Source organism: Pelophylax lessonae, assembly GCF_965119305.1.
Source record: "Pelophylax lessonae genome assembly, chromosome: 7".
In the NCBI taxonomy this organism is placed as follows: Eukaryota; Metazoa; Chordata; class Amphibia; order Anura; family Ranidae; genus Pelophylax; species Pelophylax lessonae.
The window spans coordinates 208684103-208700775 of NC_138774.1; the positions used below are offsets into that span (position 1 = coordinate 208684103).

A 16673-nucleotide genomic window follows, 5' to 3' on the forward strand; every position below is an offset into this window, starting at 1 on the left:
GGCTCTGAACTGCAGATGGCGAACAGCACTCCCCCATCTTATCGCTATTCTTAAAAGTTTTTGAGACTTCTTGTGAATCGGGATATGAAGATAGGCATCCCTTAGATCCAGGGAAGCCATAAAGCAATTTGGGGGGAGCATGGCTTTCACCGTAAAGATGGTTTCCATCCAGAATTTTTGTAGGTCACCCATCTGTTCAGAGGTTTTAGGTTCAGGATTAGCCGAAAACTCCCCGATGGCTTTTTCACCACAAAGAAGTGCGAGTAGAAACCCCTGTTTGTTTCTTCCTGGGACACTGGAACAAGAACTTTCTGGACCACATGGTCGCCAATTTGCGACAACAGTGCCGACGCCTTTAGGGGATCTTTGGGAGGGGAGGTCAGAACTGTTCTCGCGGGTGGAATACACTGGAACTGAATCTGATAACCTTCCTTGATAATCCTCAATATGAACCTGTTTTGGGTCACGCTTTCCCACTGTGGGAGGAATTGACCCAACCTTCCCCCCACCGGAACCCGGTCATTGGGGTTTAGAGGTTTTTTTAGGAGAGGAAAAGAGAATACCTTTCTTTTGCTGTCCTCTCCCCCACTGCTTTTTCGTGGCTGGCATTTTGGAAGTTTGCCCTTGTGGTCTTTGGGGACGAAAAAAACGTCGCTCTGGAGCTTTCTTGGGCTTTTACGGAAAAGCTTTTTTCCTGTCAGCTGTTCAGTCCAGGACCTTCTCTAGGTCTGGGCCGAATAAAAGGTCCCCTTCAAAGGGGATACCACAAAGCTTCGTCTTGGACGCTAAGTCCCCTGACCATGACTTCAACCACAAGGCCCTACGTGAAGAGTTCACCAGGGCTGCAGTTCTGGCGGACAACTTGACCGATTCTGCCGAAGCATCTGCCATATACCCGGCCGCTTTTGACAGCATAGGAATGGAATCCAGAATTTCTTTACGGGAAGTCCCTCCTTCCAGATGGGCTTTAAGTTGGTCCAGCCAAACCTCCAGATTTCTGGCCACCACTGTTGTGGCCATAGCTGTTTTTAGGTTAGCCATAACTGCCTCCCATGACCTTTTAAGGAGAACCTCTATTCTCTTATCCATAGGCTCTTTAAGGACACCCATATCCTCAAAAGGCCAGGTCTGTAGATTTGGCGCATTGTGAGAAGGCCGCATCCAGCTTGGGAACCTTGTTCCAAATACAAGAGGGGTCCTCCTTAAAGGGAAACCTCCTCTTTAAGCTCTTTGGGAAAAACAGCTTCTTTTCAGGCTCCACCCACTCCTTTTTAATGGAGTCCGACAAAGTGTCATGTACCGGAAATACCCTAGACTGAGCTTCTTTCAGGGTTTGGTACATTTTGTCATGTAGGGACAGAGAGACCTGCTCTTCCTTAATTTCTAAGGTCTCATAAATCACTCCTAGTACAGCATCCACTTCCTCCAGTGATAACTTATACCTAGGCGATTTAGTCCCTAACAATGTTCCCCCTAAAGTGCGCGCATGCGCGGACGCGCAGTGAAAATTACGGTCCCGCGCAAGCATCTATTTAGACCGCGCACCTATTTAGACTGCACGGACGTGGCGGCCGGGGAACAGAGCGTGCGCCTCGAGAGCACGCCCATTGTGTGACAATAGCGAATGAAAATTCGCCATTGTCACACGGATCCTCCTCCTGACCAATCAGGGAGCGGGTCCTCCCGCTTCCTGATTGGCCGAAAGGCCAACTTCATGCCATTGGCCGAGGAGGAGGCGCCGCGGGAAGCCGGGGACTGAAGTGACCGGGTCCATGACCGTCCGTGAGGTAAGTGCATGGGGGGGCTCGCGGGGGCCAAGTCACGGCTGGTCAAACACCAGAAGATCCACTCAGCCAGCAGAACACTTCTATACTGCTGGATGCCGTCCGCAATGACCTGGCATTTTGAGGGAGTTTGGGATCAATAGGCTGGCAGTGGCAAAGCAGCTAAATGTCTCACAAAATGGGCATGCATCATTTTTGGAAATGCATTGTGACACATTGCATGGTGGTGTATTAATGTGCGCTGTGATGCACTGCAAGATATGTGCATTGGAGGTGCGTTGCTTTGTTGGCTACCACTCAAAATGAATCTCATTACAACTGCAACATACTGTGTGCTGGTGTAACACTGTGAAAATGTGCATTTGGCTTTCAAAAAGGAAACCTTTTATTAGTGCCATACCCATACCATAAGGTGGTGCGTCTGCCTTGGTAATGGCTCCCACCACCCTGAACTACTAAAGGAACCCCTGTACTAACCTTGAACACCTGCATGTCCCCCAAATGTCCCTCTTCTACCCTGCCCAGTTCTCTCCTGAGCTGCACTGTGCACAGTAGCTCATGCTGTCAGGACCAATTTGCCAGCACTGAGAACAAACACATCTCTATAATGGATGGATGTGTTACTGTAGCCCCACAATTGTGAACAGTATGCATTATATCTGTCAGGAAACCAGGACTGTGTTTGGAATGTATTCACTTTACTGTGTAAACTTTTCAAACTTGGTGCCAAAATGTAACCACAGCTTAAAAATAGCCTATTGAACATTTATTATTACTATTACCTTTAGACTGAGCAATTTCATCAAAAATTATATATTGTCACAAAAAAGCATGTTGCCATTAACTAATGGGCTATAGTTTGATAGAATATTAGTAAATCGTATTAACTGTTCACAACCAAGTTTACAGTATAATATACTGTAAAATTGGTTGAACAGTTAAGACGATTTACTAATATTCTATCAAACTATAGCCCATTAGTTAATGGCAGCATGCACTTTTTGTGACAATATATGATTTTTGATTAAATTGCTCAGTCTAAAGGTTTGCGCTCAGAAATTTTTTTATTTGCTCAGCACAGTAAAAAATTAGAGGGAACATTGGTCCCTAACTCAAGGACCTCCCTGGAAGAAGCTGCCTCACTAAGCTCTTCAAGGGAATCTGAGTCCTCTGCCTCTGTTTCTACACCCTCCTCTGGGGCTGAAACTAGGGGGGCTTCTGCTGGCTGTCTGGGGGTCTCTATGTTAGTCAGCATAGATTTAATCGCTTTCATCTCCTTTTGGACTCCTGCGATTAACTCCTTGCATGCCCCTGTTGACTCCTTATAGACCAATTTGTCTATACAGGGTTTACAAAGGGGTTTACTCCAGCCCTCCTTAAACTTAGCAGCACGGGCCGGGCATCTTTTCTTCCCCGAAGGTTTCTCTGTGTCTTTGGGCTGAGCCTGAAGACGAGAAGAGGGAAAAAACAAGGAGATGGTGAGACCCTAACAGAAAAAAACAAGGAGGGGGGATAAACTACAATAGCCACCCCCTGCCAGAGAAGCTAAGCCAGAGTTCCTAGGCTCATTAGCCCGAACTCAGCTTTGGGGGGGGGGGGGGGGGAGCAATAAAACAACAGGGAAAATCACAGCATTCTGAGGGTCCCTGTACTCACCCCCCCCTCTCCCAGCCCAGTAGGTAGCCTACCCCAGTGACACCTACCTGGGCTGAGATGGCGCCACCACCGCTGTGTCCCGCAGTCTCTATGAGAGAGGCCTTTTCGTCCTGCAGCATCATGCCGCTGCGTTCTGCTCAGGGAAGCCTCGCGGTCCTGGAGCGGCTTTGGCAGTTTAAATAAACTGTCATGGCTCCGGCGTCATCACCGCTGTGAGAGCCGGAACCGGAAGTGATGCGCCGGAAGCCCCGCCCTCCTCCTATGCGCTCCAAAGGCCGGAACTCAAGGCCTGCGCATGCGTCCCCCTGCCTGAATCCGGAAGTCCTCGGTACGGCGACCGGACTCCCCCTTGTAGCAGGTACTAGACATAGCCCTCCCCGGGCTCCAGGAGGAGATGCGCCGGACACGGCCTTGTCGACCACCGGGGGCCCCCACCGCTGACCTCCTCCCTAGGATAGGTACAGCAGAGCTCCACACCTGCCTCCTCCTCCGGGGAGGAAACACAAAAGACTGGGGAAGATGGTGGGTGTCCGCCCCTTTATTCACCTGATCCTTTGTGTTTCCTGTCTCCGGAGGTGGAGCCTATATCTCCTGTGCTGTCCTGGACAGACGACTGGAGAAATAGAACTTTTTGGCCTTAATTCTAAGCGGTATGTGTGGAGAAAACCAGGCACTGCTCATCACCTGTCCAATACAGTCCCAACAGTGAAGCATGGTGGTGGCAGCATCATGCTGTGGGGGTGTTTTTCAGCTGCAGGGACAGGACGACTGGTTGCAATCGAGGGAAAGATGAATGCGGCCAAGTACAGAGATATCTAGGGCTGCAACTAACGATTATTTTCATAATCGATTAGTTGGCCGATTATTGCTTCGATTAATCGACTAATCGGATAAAAACCTAAAAAAAAAAAAAAGTGTATAATTTAGTTAATATTCTTGAATATCTATATGTAGTGGTAAATATAACTATCTAGCTATATAGTTGGATATTTAATCCACTCTGAGACAGATATATATATTATTAGAGGTAAATGTGGTACATATCAGACTCTGAGATCAATATTTTTAAAAGACCTAAAAACACTGTTTTGCAAATTTTCAGACCGGATTTGTATATAATCATGATAGACTCCCTTATTAATAGGCAGGTAGTTTGATACAAGCTCCCTGTGCCTGCTGTCACTTATGCTGGTAATACACAAACTAAATTTTTTTTTAGAAAATGTTTAAAAACATTCATCCGATTTTTCTAACCATTAGTGTATTTGGTGTCCGGTGTCAACCACAGTGACAGGAAAATTTGAAGGAACAGAATAGAAAACTTCTCGATCAAACAAATCTTCAAATCGTGTATGTGGTTTTTGCTCAGAAGTTTTATTCATTTTAAAATTTATTGTTAAAAGCAAGTGGAATTTTCAAACAACACTCGTCCATTCAACAAATATACAAATCATTTTTGAACACATATAGATGCAAATATTTTTGTCCAAAAATCCAATACATGTATGGGCAGCAGAAGACCTTTAGTAGCAGCAGCATGCTTTTTTTTTTCATGTGTATGTATATAAAAAAAATATGCCCAGAAGTCGGATATGCAGGATATTTTAACTGGGAGTCAGACATGAAGGTATATGAAGGGTGGAGGGGGGAAAATAACATTTATATATTAAAGTAGTACTAAAAGCTGAGACTTTTTTTTTTCATGGATATAATAATTTTAAATACAGTATAATGCACAATACTAATAAACTTTTACTTTAAATGTAATTGTAATGCCTTATATCACCTCTAGTCCATCGGCCTCCACCTTCTCTGGGTTCAGATGCTGATCTTCCCAGCACAGAGCCCTTACAGTGATTGTAAATGTTGGATTCTTTTCTTTTTAACAACAATCTTGTCATACTTATCCTCTCTGTGTAATGATTTTTCACAGAGCAGCACTGATTCTCCTCTTCTGCCCCCCTCCCCCCCCCCCCCCCCATGGCACTTCCAGCCCCTTCTGCCTTCAAAGTGCCCCTATAGGAAGCAGCAAAGTATAGTACTGTACAGAGTGTCCCTATAGCAAGGTTAAAAAACCTCTGCCTTTAGAATCACTTGGTTCCTTCTCTTGCCCAGGACTACATTTCCCATGAGGCATTGCTCCTCACACATTCACAAGTTCTCTGTCATCTACTGACATGTATGGATGGTTTACTGAGCTGTATGTGTGTTGCACTGTATTTTCTGATATGTAAGGACAACTAATCGGCTGACGATTAATCGATTACGAAAATAGTTGACAACTATTTTCATAATCGATTAGTTGACGATTATAATCGATTAATCAATTCGTTGTTTCAGCCCTAGAGATATCCTGGACAAAAACCTTCTCCAGAGTGCTCTGGACCTCAGACTGGGCCGAAGGTTTACCTTCCAACAGGACAATGACCCTAAGCACACAGCTAAAATAACGAAGGAGTGGCTTCACAACAACTCCGTGACTGTTCTTGAATGTCCCAGCCAGAGCCCTGACTTAAACCCAATTGAGCATCTCTGGAGAGACCTAAAAATGGCTGTCCACCAACGTTTACCATCCAACCTGACAGAACTGGAGAGGATCTGCAAGGAGGAATGGCAGAGGATCCCCAAATCCAGGTGTGAAAGACTTGTTGCATCTTTCCCAAAAAGACTCCTGGCTGTATTAGATCAAAAGGGGGCTTCTACTAAATACTGAGCAAAGGGTCTGAATACTTAGGACCATGTGATATTTCAGTTTTTCTTTTTTAATAAATCTGCAACAATGTCAACAATTCTGTGTTTTTCTGTCAGTATGGGGTGCTATGTGTACATTCATGAGGAAGAAGAATGAACTTAAATGATTTTAGCAAATGGCTGCAATATAACAAAGAGTGAAAAATTTAAGGGGGTCTGAATACTTTCCGTACCCACTGTATATACTCACCTTTCCATCTACTTCCTCCCTCCTGAGCCGCAGCTCACCCCGGCACTTCCTGTCCCGCAATGCGTCCTGGGAGCTCTTACTCGTCGCTCCCAGGATGCAATGTGCAGTGACGTAGGCAGCCGGCCGCTCTTCTCATCGCGTTATTTCCAAACAGGAAATGACGCGATGTTAGGCGGTCTGCTCCTCTCTCTCCTGCACGTTTTCTGAGCTTCCGGGAGGCGGAGGATGGCTTTATAGGGGCAGCAACTTCCTCAACATTGCCGTCCCTATGGAAACCAGTACTATGCCGATCGCATAGTACTGGGCATGCGCGAGATTTCGCGCTGGACTCACAGGCCTCCGCCCACTAGATCAAGGAAGAAGGGAAGACATTTCCCCACAACGGACTCGGCGATCCAGAACAAAGATGGCGGCGCTCGTCATACATTTTATAAAGTAAGATTTTATACGTGCAAACCGATTATTTCATTGTGAGAAACAGGATTAGCGGATGTATAGAGGTCTAAGGGTTACTGTTTGGGGGACATTAAAAAAAAAACAAAAACGATTCTGTGCCCGGAACTCCGCTTTAATATTGAATCTTTCAGTTTCCATGAGGCAGGCCCCCTTTGACTTTGCAAAGTGTCACACGAAGTCCAGAGCAGGGAGTGGTCCGACCAGGCCACGTCTACAATTTTGCTAGCATGGAAGAGGGGTAACAGTAGGGGGTTGTGAAGAAATTGTCTATTTCAAAGTAGGTATAGTGGACATGAGAAAAGAAGGTATAGTCCTTCCTGGGTGGGTTAGGCTCCTGACAAATATCTATAAATTTATGGTAATACAGCATTTTAACCAACTTAGGCGATACCCAAAAGTACGATCTAGGAGCCATGGAAGGTCTTCTAGTTTTATCACAGATAAGAATCCAAGTTTTTGCCTTCCTCTACCGATTGTTTCTGTTATATCACTTGTATTCAATCACCTAAACCGGTATTCTGTACGATATGGAGTGATATTTATTGTTTATCTTCCGTTTGGTGTTAATACCAGAAAATCCAATAAAACAGAAAATAAATCTTGAACAAGATAAGAATCCAAAGCAAGGTTGGAGTCCCCTCCAAAAAGGGCAACACCCCTAGATCAGCGGTCTACATTATTTCCAATCCTCATGCTGATAGCATTAGTAAATAGATAGGTAGGTAGCTCATGGTTACTTGTCTTACCTAGAACGTGATCGGACACAGATTTGGGCAACGCGTGTGCTGCCGGCGACCCGCTCCTACTGAGATCATACACAGCGTGAGCCCAGCAGTGGGTAAACCAGGCACATTGTCCTTCTGTCAGAGGGGAAAGGTACTGATCCTGTGTTTCTGCGAAGCAGGAACATGGATCCTTTGCCTTCCCTTAGTCAAAGCACCTCCCCCACAGTGAGAAAGCACAACTTAGGCACACATTTAACCCTTTGATTGCCCCTGATGTTAACCCCTTCCCAGCCAGTGTCATTAGTACAGTGACAGTGCAATTGTTTTTTTTAGCACTGATCACTGTATCAGTGTCACTAGCCCTCAAAAAAGTGTCAGGTGTCCAATTTGTGCGCCGCAATGTCACAGTCCCACTAGAAGGTGCTGATCGCCGCCATTACTAGTAAAAAAATAAAAATCCCATAGTTTGTAGATGCAATAACTTTTGCACAAAATCAATAATCACTTATAGGGATTTTATTTTTTTTACCAAAAACATGTAGCAGAATACATATTGACCTAAATTGATGAAGAAATTAGATTTTTTTTATTGGATATGTTTTATAGGAGAAAGCAAAAAATCTAGGATTTTTTTTTTTTTTTAAACACAAAATTTATGTTTTTTAGCGCCAATAAAAACTGCAGAGGTGATCAAATGCCACCAAAAGAAAGCTAGATTAGGGAAAAAGGATACCAATTTTATTTGGGTACAGCTTTGCATGAATGCGCAATTGTCAGGTAAAGTAACGCAGTGCCGTATCGCAAAAAATGGCCTGGTCATGAAGGGGGGAAGGAGGTTAAATCTTCCAGAGCTGAAGTGGTTAAAGCGGTAGTATCCCGCTTTTTGACACTTTTACCTACAGGTAAGTCTATAATAAGGCTTACCTGTAGGTACAATTAATATCTCCTAAACCGGCATGGTTTAGGAGATATTTGCAGTGCATGCAGCCACTCACACGAGCGGCGCAATGCGCTCTGAAAGTCCGGGGGGACCTTCAGTTTTGCTTCCTGGAAAATGACTCCTGCGCGCATGCGTGGGAGTGATGTCATCGCAGCTCCGGCCAATCACAGCGCCGGAGCCGCCGAACCCGGAAGAGACGCCGAGGGATCATGGTAGCGCCCGCAGCAGTGTCCGGGGGTCTGTGTCGGGCTTCGTTCTAAGGTAAGTAATACATAATGAGCTAGTATGCGATGCATACTAGCTCATTATGCCTTTGTCTTACAGGTTTTTTTTTTTTTTAAATTTTGGGTGTACAAACGCTTTAATAAAAAGTAACTTAGACACGCTTTGCCTCACCTGGAGCAGCCAATCAGATTTTTTTTCTAAGATGTGTGGAAAATTGAAAGCTAGAAGCGGATTGGTTGCTATGACAGGGGCAGCAGCTGAGACAGAACATGTCTGAGAGTGAGACACTGTATATTACCCCCCAGTCTCTGTAAAGGGGTGGGGAGGAGGATACAGAGAACTTCTATGATGTGACAAGTGATTTCTGGTGCAAAGGCCAGTAATACCTGAGGGGGACAACTGTGGAAAGCTGAGAACACCTCAGTGCTCAGCTATGACCGCAGACAGCGATAAAACAGCGCCCCCGGTGGCCACTCAGCAGGACGGCCGTGAACTACAAAAAACCCGCCTCCATTACGGGAGAGCGGAGCCCGTCTACGGGTTCACTTCGTCTCGTTACTTACTGCTGTGCCGCTTCTGCCATCCTGTCACCCCTTCCCGCTTCCGCGCTACAAAATGTATTGGCTACCGGGTGCTCACGTCTACCGTCTCTATTGGCCGCAAAATTCCTAATTCCCGCCTCTTCCCGTGAGCCATTGCGCTGGCTGTTATGGAGACGATGTTCTATCAGATTCCGCAACCGGAAGTGGCGTTCGGACTAGAACCACTTACGGCGCATGCGCAATGCGTTCCAACATGGCTGCTATGCGTTCCAATAGATTTCCTAATGTGACCGAATATGAAGCAGCGGCGGACATCTTACACCCACACAAGTCTTGAATTTTACATTTATTTTACCAGTAAACTCAACAGCGGTACTCCCGGTCGCCATCTCGGTAAAGGCAAACTTTCTTTTTAAATACAATTCCTCTTGTCAAGGTTTCAACTGAAAGGTTTAATTTGTGGGCTACAACAAAATGTCGCCTTCCGTGCTGAATTAAATCCAACGTAAAGCTCCCCTCTTGTGTTTAAAAATCTATAATGTTCTAGTTTCTATCAGGATAGTTAATTACAACCTTTATTGATTATTCCCTATTATTGTCTGTTATGAAGATAAATAAATAGGTTCAGTAGACTACAGTAAAATGGCTCCTCTGCGTTATAAGAGAAAAGGGAGGCGACCTCGTGTGGTAGTCAGGTTGGATGGCAAGAAGCACCGCCCACACAGGGAAACTATTGGACAAGGACCAGATGGAAGCTGTGTGATTGGCGGAAGGTTTGACAGCTAAGGATCCAATAGAATGGGAGTTACCACTAATAATGACATCACCGCAGGAGTCTGGGCGGATGGAGCTTCCGGCGGAGCAGGTTATCTGTGTATATTGTGTGTGTTTTCCTGACATTTCTAGTATATGAAAGATGGGGGCCTGTGAGGATAAAGGGGGTGATGGTGGCTGCAATCTCCCAGCTATGTCCTGATCTGTCAGATCCATTACTAGAGGGGCTCTCCTATGTTATAGAATATCACTGTGCTTCTATATAGAGACAATGTCATATCCCATCCTAATAACAATACCACTGACACCTGTCTATCATTTCTTTCCATCTATTATACTGGCCAGAAAATGAAATGATAACCAACCAAATGCTGATCATTTATGTTACAATGTGATTGTACAATCTCTATGATTGCACCGTTCCTTCCTTTATTTTCACCTGGTTGTCCAGCCAGTAAGCCCATTATATTGTAACTTCCCGTAAAGTGGAACTAAACTCATCGACTTAAAGTGGTTGGTAACCGCTGGATGTTTTTTTTTTTTTCCCCCCTACAAGGTAAAGTCCTAATGTGCTAGCATTGCATACTAGCACATTATGTGACACTTACCTTAAAACGAAGCTGTTCCAGTGGTGGCTCCCATCTTCACCCGTCTTGCTTCCGGGCACGCAGGCTCCAGCTCTGTGACTGGCCAGAGCAGCAGTGACATCACTCCCGCGCATGCTCGCTGGAGCTGCTGTTTATGGCACAGGGCTCTGAAGGAAGGGCATGGGTAGCCGTTTCTTCAGAATGCATGCACCAGTGGTGTCAATGACTGCATGTAATGTAAATACCTCCTAAACGGTACATGTTTAGGAGGTATTTACACTACCTATAGGTAAGCCTTATCATAGGCTTAACTATAGCTACAAGTCAGTAAAGGAAGCTTACTTCCTCTTTAAAGCAGAACGTTACCCATAACTTGATAAAATAATAATAATAATGTGGAATGTAGCAAGAAGTATACATTCCACATTAATAATTATGCCACCAAAATGAGTGTGTCCTGTAAATTGTCTCCAGCATTGCTCCTGTTTCTTCTTGCTGGAGGCTGCCATTTTGCTGAAGCCCAGAGCCCCTGAATAGCAGTAAATCATAAAGTGGAACTAAACCCATGGATTTAAAGCTTTACTAAACCCACAACAGTAAAATCAGTGTGTATGCAGTAAAGCATGCTTGTTATACTCATTGTGGAACCTAAGGGGGTTAATCCTCAGCATTGTGTAAAAAAAAAAAAAAAAAAGTCTGTTTGATCCTGTCTTTACTTTCTTCCAGTGTCTCCAACTTCTATCTGGGATAATATAGATGAAAGGGGTCAGGCTGTACACGCTCAGTTTGGGGTGTATTGCTAGAAAGTTTTTTTTTTTTTCTTCTCTTAGGTGAGTGCATGAGATCAGTAATGATGGGCTCAGCTGTGTTCGATCCTACCCGCCATGAAGCAATCACTGCATACCGCTAAATAGAGGCAGCGTGTGTATGAACCCGTGGGCTGGTTTTCTGGCGGGTACAATCTGAACATACCTGAGCCCACTCCTAGTGATCAGCACTGTGCAGACAGTCAGGGGTCTTGCAGATTTATAGGACAGTCAGAGGAGAATGAAAACTCCTCCTACAAGCTTTACCACACACTGATAGAAGTCACAAGACTGCTATATACTGCTGATGAGAAATGGTAATAAACAGTTTATAATTACTAAAACTATTGCATTTCGATGTTCTGTGTACTGTGGGAGACCAGATATAGTGAATGCAAGCTCCTGGGTTTAGTAACACTTTAACGGTTTAAAAAAGTTACATTCTTGGAATGCCGGGATTGCTAACTGTCACATTTGCTTGTTTCCTCAACCAAACTGTCAAACCATTAAATGGCTGATCACATGTACAGCACTAACAGTATAAAGGGAAGGATAGGTGGTGCTGCCTTGGGGGTGTGATGGAATGTGAAAAAGCAATGGGTGAAAATATGTGAATCTGACAAATATCAGTTGTAAAAAGAACAATAGAAACAAAGTGCTTTGCAAAAAAAAAAAGTAAATGTAACAAACATCAATTCTAGGAAAAACAATAGAAAATTTCAGCAAAATAAAGTGCTTGGTGCTAAAAAATTTAATAAACCCAGAAGAGAAAAATCACAATAAAGTGGCAATATGTGCAAAAAGATTAATCCATATATAAAAATGCATAAAAAATCTCTCAATCCGTAAAAAAAAGTCCGTAACTTGAATAAAATCCATAAAAAAAAAAAAAGAAAATATAAATAAAATCCATATGAAAAGTTGATAATTAGTAAGATGCCGATGATTTGCCAATCTTCAGTCATAAATCGTGACTGTGAATACCAGGACCGCACTCCCCAGAGAGAACCCCCTCTACAGGGGTAGGGAGCATCAATCACAGGCTTAATATGGCTTCTCCTATTAATGCTCAGTGGTAAAGACCTCGGATATATGGACCACGAATGCCAATTCTCTTAGAAATGTATTTCCGGTAACCACAGGTATGCAGAAGTGGAAACAACTCGTAGCGTAAATCCATAAAAAATACGTGGTTTATTTTAGTAGTAATATATTCTCACAAACAAACAAGGAAACTCGAGGTGGTTAAAACAAACAGTAATTTCAGAACGACCTGCGTTCCACGGACCAGAGGTGTATAAGCAGAAGTGAAGTAATGATGCTCTACGCGTTTCATTGATGTGACATCATCAGGAGCAGCCACCATGGCAGTTGAAGATCAAATAGAAGCAGTTTCCTTGGCAGTAAAGGATAGGAGGGTTTAATTCCGCTTTAAGGTTGTCAGCAGATCGGCCTCTACAAACTTGGCAGTGCCTAAAAATGGAGAGCAACTGAGCATGTGCAGAGCAGGGAGAGACAGTGTATTACTGGATTTTAAACAGTATAGACACTTATTTTTAATGTTTTCTATAGCTATACCTGCAAAAGGGGCCAGCCTGAAGTCATCTAGCAGGTCTTCATTTTCTGACTAAAGTTCCACTTTAACCATTTTTCAAATCACTTACGTTCAGGGCATGCCTCCAGTGATAACTGTTAGGCCCCTTTCAGAAGGAAAGACTTATTGGGCCTGCCTGTCAGTTTTTTTTAAGGTGGACCATCCAGTGCCCTTTGTGGAGCAGTGGATGTAAACGGACATGTGTCTGTTTACACCGGCTGACATCTGACCCAATCCTATCCTATAAAAACAGAAAGATGGGGGATCGGATGGCAGTCTGTTGTAAACAAACAGGCGGCCCATTTACCTCTGACTGCCCATGGAGGACAGCGGCTGTGTCCCTGTCCGCTCTACATAAGTGGAGCGGACACAAACCTGTAATCCGCCTATTCAGCGGGGATCAGTTGACAGATTCCCACTGGCGGAGCCCACCCATGTGAATGAGCCCTTACAGTTGCCAGTGAGCTTATGTTAGCTCTCAACTGAACTGTCAAGCCCTTAAATGGTTGTTGTCATGACTAATCCTATGTGCAGAATCATGGTAGTTGCTGATGTAAATAGAGGTTAAGATGGCAGCTTCATCGGCTCTAAGGGATTTTTCTCTTTCATTCGTTGACAGACACAGCTCTTCATCTTCATGACTGTAGGGATATGCTGTCCCCTACAGGAGTAGGACACTAGGCAGAGAAAAGCTTGAGCACGCCACTGGGACAGTCCCTTGGGGTATACCCCCACTTTCTGCTATATGTATTCAGGTTTTTTTCTGCCTAGTCAGGAGTAAGGACCTAGTTCCTTGTTGGGATCTTTGGTCCTAGAATCCCTACATCAAGGGGACTTTCTCGCATCCATCAACATTAAGGAAGCTTACCTTCACATCCCCATTTGTATTGTCCATCATCACTTCCTCCGCTTTGCCGTAGGCGATGAGTATTATCAATTTGTGGCGTTACTCTTTTGTGAAGACCCGAGGAGCAGGGGCGAGAACAAAGTGTTGCCACCCCGGTTCTAGCATTATTGCGTCAGTGGGGGATTGCGATACTGGGGTACCTGGACGATCTGCTTTTGTGAGTCTTCGTCTGCCCTGTTGGCCAATTTGGAGATCACTCTGCAAAGGCTGAGCGAGTTTGGGTGGATTCTGACAAGTCTGCTCTGGTCCTGTCCACGAGCCTGGAATATTTGGGACTGACTCTGGACACTCCTTGGTGTTTACTTTTCTCCAGGGAGTGAGGCATTTGGCTCCCTGGTGCGGTCCCCCTTGCTTCTGTCAGACCTCAATTTGGTGTTGACAGGTCTTCAGAAACCTCGCTTTGAAAATATTCGGGAGATTCCCCTGCTTACATTCTCCCAGAAGGTGACCTTTTTGGTGGCTATTACTTAGGCACGCAGGGTGTCTGATCTGGCGGCGCTGTCTTGCCGTTCACCTTCTCTAGTTGTTTAAAGAGATAAGGTGGTTCTCCGACCATGTCCATCGTTCCTTTCAAAGGTCATCTCCGATTTTCATCTAAATTAAGACATTGTGTTGCCTTACCTGTGTCCTAAGCCTAAGCATCTTAAGGAAGTTGCCTTGGATTCTCTGGCTGTGGTTCAGGCAATCGGGGTGTACTTGGCAGCTGCGGAGTCGTTTTGAAAGTCAGACTCAATGTTTGTCCTCACGGATGGACCTCGCAAGGGGCTGGCTGCTTCTGCTGCGACCATTTCCAGATGGTTCAGCCTATTCTATTAAGGGTCAGGTTCCTCCTTTCCCTGTCAGGGTGCACTCTACTCCGACGCTTAATGCCTCCTGGGCCTTCCGTCATCAGGCATCAGTGGTGCAAGTTTGCAAAGCTGCCACTTGGTCGTCTGTGCACACATTCACAAAGTTTTATAAAGTGGACGTGTTGGCATCTCCGGATGCTTCTTTTGGCCGCAAAGTTTTGCAGGCTGCTGTTTAGAGGATTTGTCCTCTTTGAGGGTGCTATTTTTTTCAGGTGGGCTCCAGTTCCTCTCAGTTTAGCTCCATGTTACCTGGTTGGCTATCATGAAGATGAAGAGCTGTGTCCGTCAATGAATGAAAGAAAAATGGGATTTTTGACTTACCATAAAATCCATTTCTCTGATGTTCATCGATGGACACAGCACCCGCCCCTCTTTGGAGTTGGGTTTTTTTTTTGTCTGACTGCTTATTACAAGACTGAATACCTATAGCAGGAAGTGGGGGCAGCATAACCCTACGGTCATGAAGATGAAGAGCGGTGTCCGTCAATGAACATCAGAGAAATGGATTTTATGGTAAGTCAAAAATCCCATTTACACTATCGCAGTTGGGGGATGGAAAACCCTGTGGTTCAGCCACACTTTTACCCCCCAATCGCTACCCCCTTGAGCTGCAGTAAAGGGTGTACACATGCAAAGCATTTTTTCAGGATCTATACCCCACGTCGCTTGCAGCATGTATAGCACCTGTGGAACACAACTCCATTCAAGTGAAATGCACAGGGTTGCGGTGTGCTAGTGCAGCAATCTTTGGTCTGACTTTGGTCCGTTTGCAGCCCATTCAATATCATTGAAGTCGGATCCTTGTCCTAACCATCCAACATGTGACATCCGGCATGGTGAATACAGTAGCAGGAAAACTTAATTTATGTCATTCTGGGATTGTTTTGTTTGGTCAAAGGACAAGCCTGACTATCTCAAAGTTGGAACAAAATTTATCCTGTTCATTCAAGTCAGATGGAAGTAGGACTGATGTAGGACTGATGTCGCAGGGCAAAGTAGGATGACAGTCCTGATGGACCAGTGTGGCACGACTGTTGTACGACATGTTGTACTTTGCCCTGCAACATCCGTCCTACTTTCATCTGACTTGAATGAACAGGATAGGATTTTGCACCAACTTTGTGATAGTCTGACATGTCCTTTGACCAGTCAAAACAATCCCAGCATGATATAAAATCCTTTTCCTGCTGCTGTAATCACCATGTTGGATATCGCAAGTCGGATGGTTAGGATGAGGATCCCAATTTGATCCCACTTCAATTATATTTAAAAAAGAAAGATCTGCTCTAAGCATAAAAGAGATATGCCTCCATCCCATGAATATATACAAACACATTGCAACGGTCATGACTTTAAAGTCCCATGACCATTTCAATGTGTTTGTATGACTTCAATTATATTGAATGAGCTGAAGTTGGACCAAAGTAGTGCAGGAACCTTGTTCAAAGTCGGACGACTTGTGTCGGACCAGTTAAGACGACTCTCATCGGGAACGATTGATTTGTACACGTCATGCGACATGAGTTCCCAAAGTCGGAGCATATGTCACACCAGCGTGAACCAGGCCTCAAACCTGGATGCTGATTGGTTTCTATGCAGATTTTACATGCTCCAGGTTTAGTAAATCAACCCCACTGTGTTGTTTTATTCAATGTTCAATATTGTTATATGTAAGGCTCTGTGTTCCTATCATAGATTAGCATTTAAAGCGGAGTTCCAGCCATTTACTCACCTGTCCAACGGTCCAGCGATGCGGCCGCCGGAAGCCTCGATCCTCTCCCTCGGCGCCGGCATCACTGCTGTGGGCACCCGGCTGTTACAGTTTGCGGCTTCACAGCCGGGTACCCACTGCGCATGCGCGAGTCGCGCTGCGCGCCGTGATTGGCCG

At 44.9% G+C, this 16673-nt stretch overlaps 2 protein-coding genes across 3 annotated transcripts in view; one reads left to right on the plus strand and one right to left on the minus strand.

Moving 5' to 3' along the window:
* The window catches only part of ZWINT (ZW10 interacting kinetochore protein), a 40214-nt gene extending 30786 nt beyond the window's left edge, over nt 1–9428 (minus strand). Inside the window, exon 1 of the mRNA XM_082263747.1 lies at nt 9291–9428. Coding sequence (XP_082119873.1) covers nt 9291–9310 — 20 coding nt within the window. The 5' untranslated portion in view covers nt 9311–9428. The remainder of the gene's footprint in view (nt 1–9290) is intronic.
* A 635-nt stretch (nt 9429–10063) lies between these two features.
* WDR13 (WD repeat domain 13) overlaps nt 10064–16673 on the plus strand; it is a 32538-nt gene continuing 25928 nt past the window's right edge. The window contains exon 1 of one of the 2 annotated variants that reach the window (XM_082264706.1): nt 10064–10134. The gene's annotated coding sequence lies outside the window, so the exon portion shown is untranslated. Of the gene's footprint in view, nt 10151–16673 lie in introns of both variants that reach the window. The other variant, XM_082264705.1, reaches the window with a different exon arrangement.